The following is a 3484-nucleotide window of genomic DNA, read 5'->3' on the forward strand; positions in this document are numbered from 1 at the left end:
GCCCGGGCAGGGACCTCATCCCCCCACCGCGCCAACCCCGGATCTGCGGGGCACTGCCCCGGGCAGGGACCTGGGGAGGACGAGGAGCTCACCCCGGATCTGCGGGGCACTGCCCCGGGCAGGGACCTGGGGAGGACGAGGAGCTCACCCCGGATCTGCGGGGCACTGCCCCGGGCAGGGACCTGGGGAGGACGAGGAGCTCAGGCTGCTCTGCCCGCGCAGGCAGGGGAGCGTCGAAAGCCCCCGGTCAGCCGGGAGCAGGGACGAGAGGAGAGGAGGAGCGGCCAGACGTGCTGCTGTGGAGGGGAAGGCCAGGGAGAGCAGCCAAGCACGTGCATTAGTTATTGAAATAATCAGGTTTTCCCAAGGAGCCCCAGCTCATAGGTTGCCCCGTGCTTTCAGCTGCTCTCAGTAGGATAACCTTACCCACCCACACCCCCCGAAACAATATTTCTAGTTAATATCCACTTCATAACACCGCAGGAGGAAAACTTAGAAAAATGCTAATATTTAATCACTGAATCACGTTGAAGCTTTCCCTTCCAGAAAGGAAAACTGTCTCCTGGGCAATTAAAACCATCTCTGTGCGTGAGTCTGGTTTGGGCCCAGCATTGCACAGACAACTTGTGGTCGGGGAAAGCGGGTGCCGGGGGTACCCCTTACTGCTGCGGGGTCAACCTCTACTTTATTTTACCAAGGATTGAGATACCCTGATGACGCGGCTCTTGGCAGGGAATGCCCCATCCCTTTCTAATTTAACTATTACACAAGCAGAGCCAGAAAATAATTTTGTCAGACTTTCTGCTGTCTGCAGCATCTGACCTGGGTGAAGCAAACCCAGAAGGTGCGTCCTGCATCCCAAGCCACCCTCCCGATTCCCTGCCGTGAATCACTTCACCCACAGATGCACGAGTTTCTCGGGGATATAGGCAGAGCACTGTATTTATCTCATGCCAACCGACTCCGGGTGAGGGTGGAGGAGACTCACGAGCCTCATGGGCTACGGGACAGCTGCCCACCCTCGCCCCGTGCACACTGGTTGCCTCCCAGCGCAAGGGGACCCAGTTCCCTCCTCGCTTTCCATGGGACGGGATGGGAGCGGTGGTGGGATGCAGCCTGGCCCCCCCCCTCACCCCAGGGGGGGGGAACCGGGCCGGGGCTGGGGTGACCAGGTCCAGAGGAGGGCCACGAAAACGATCAGGGGGCTGGAACCCCTCTGCTATGGAGAAAGGCTGAGAGAGTTGGGGTTGTTCAGCCTGGAGAAGAGAAGGCTTCGGGGAGACCTTATTGCAGCCTGTCAGTACTTAAAGGGGGCTTATCAAAAAGATGGGGACAGAGTTTTTAGCAGGGCCTGTTGCAACAGGCCAAGGGTTAATGGCTTTAAACTAAAAGAGGGGAGATTCAGACTAGATATAAGGAAGAAATTTTTTACGCTGAGGGTGGTGAGACACTGGCCCAGGTTGCCCAGAGAGGTGGTGGATGCCCCATCCCTGGAAACATTCCAGGTCAGGCTGGACGGGGCTCTGAGCAACCTGCTCTAGTTGAAGATGTCCCTGCCCAGGGCAGGGGGGTTGGACTAGATGGCCTTTAGAGGTCCCTTCCCACCCAAACCATTCTATGATTCTAGGACCCCACAGCCTCCTAGGTGATGGGACAGGCACCATGTGCCAGAGGCACAGGGCATCTCAGCCTTGGTGTGGGCTTAAGGGGAAGCTGCAGAGCACCCTCACGTAGATATGGGACCAAAGTAATTGAGGAGATGTGCACAGGTCAGGGGGTGAAGCAGCTGTAAGTGAATACACGTAGGAAGCAGTATCTGGGAGAAGACACTCCAAGGGGGGGGGACAATCTGCCACGCGAAATATTTCTCCTAAGAGCATGACTTAAGACAAGCCAACACGGTGGGACCTCCCCTGCCCCATCCTCTCCCAATCCAGCAAGCATCACGGCGATGTTTCATTACAGCGGCATCATTATCTACCGGTGCCCGGTGGTGCTCCAGGGGGTATCCATGAATAATCTCCCTCATTTACACATGCTAATCCAGAGAGGAAGCCTCGCCAAGAAGCTCTTTATAACTCCATCTGTGATCGATTAGCTGACAAGCTCTCTAATTGCACCAGGGCGCAAGTTTCCTCCTTCACAAGCGCAATTAGGCTGGTCTAAGAGTGAAAACTGCTATGGGGAAGTGACCCTGTACGAGCTCAGACCCCGCTGGGGGACAGGAGCAGGCACCGCCGAAATGGGCAGGCTGAAGAAAATTCACCATTTTTCTGCTCTTCCCCTGCAGCCAGCCTGAAGAGCAAGTATTTGCAGAAGATCCCGAATTCACCCATAGTTCGGCTTCACCTGCAGAGCAAAGAGGCGGAGAAATGGAGAGCTGCAACGGATTGGGGGCTTTGGAGCCCTTTTCAGCCAGCCTGGGGGCACGCACAGGGCGGCTGCTGGGGAGTGAGGGGTGCCTTACGAGTCACTGAAGTTCAAACCCACCCCCAAATCTCCTAAGAACAACTGGGAGGGTCATAATGGCAAGGGATCTTGTTGGTCAACACCCCCCTCCCAACCTCCCAGGGTACGAGCGTCCCCTGGGAGTTTGGTGAGTCAAATCCAACGCCATGGTGGGAGACGAGTCCCTGATGCTCAGGGGTGGGAATGGGTTTTGGCCGCCCTTGTGGGGTAGAGCCCACCTCCCCCCTCCGCTTCCAGACCAGGAGCCGGATAACCTGGCACCTCTCCCTGGCTGCTCCCAGGGGTCCAGAGCCGGGAGCTCCTGTCCGTGCCTCAGTTTCTCCTGCTTGCAAAACGCAAATAGTGCAGCTACGGCTCACGGGGGCTGCCGGGAGTGCGGGGATCCCTGAGAGAAGAGGAGCAGCGTTATTCCATAGCCATCCCACACGGCTGTCAGTCTCAGCCCTTTCTCAGGAACGCTTTTATCAGGGATGTGATTTATTCATCTCCCACCTGAGATGAAGTCAAGCAGCGTTTCAGAGCACTGCCCACCTGCAGAAGCGCACACGGCAGCCTGTCACACCGGAGTCGAACTCTTTCTTTAACTTCTTTTCGTGCAATAATAGATGCTTTTGGCTGAATGAGCAAACACCCACCTGGGGAGCTCTGCCTGAACCCCCAGGCCGTGCTGCCGGCGGGTGAGGAGGGGGAGGAGGGTGGATGGCTAGCGAAGAGCATCCCTCTCTGCAATGCTCAGTAACTCCAGGAAAAGCAGGGCTCTGAGGAGTATCAGCACAACACTCAACCTACGAGTTGCTGTGAGGAGCACTGAGGGATGCCAGGCTGGTGGACGTCACCTCACTCCAAGCTAAAGGTGTCTAAAGCTCCCTCTGGAGTCACTGGGGAAAGGCAGGAGACTCTTCCCTCTAGAGACCTTGGCACCAAAACCCAACCACCCACACCGGCATGTTCCCCTGGGTCTGGCACTGAGGGTCCAGGCCAACGTGCCTGGCTCCATCCCACCCCTTCCTATCCC

General features: G+C 57.0%; 1 protein-coding gene across 1 annotated transcript in view; it reads right to left on the reverse strand.

Moving 5' to 3' along the window:
• OTOF (otoferlin) overlaps positions 1-2336 on the reverse strand; it is a 120026-nt gene extending 117690 nt beyond the window's left edge. Inside the window, exon 1 of the mRNA XM_009332354.1 lies at positions 2267-2336. Coding sequence (XP_009330629.1) covers positions 2267-2336 — 70 coding nt within the window. The remainder of the gene's footprint in view (positions 1-2266) is intronic.
• Between the last annotated feature and the right edge of the window lie 1148 nt (positions 2337-3484).

This window comes from Pygoscelis adeliae, unplaced genomic scaffold (assembly GCF_000699105.1).
Source record: "Pygoscelis adeliae isolate BGI_AS28 unplaced genomic scaffold, ASM69910v1 Scaffold89, whole genome shotgun sequence".
In the NCBI taxonomy this organism is placed as follows: domain Eukaryota; kingdom Metazoa; phylum Chordata; class Aves; order Sphenisciformes; family Spheniscidae; genus Pygoscelis; species Pygoscelis adeliae.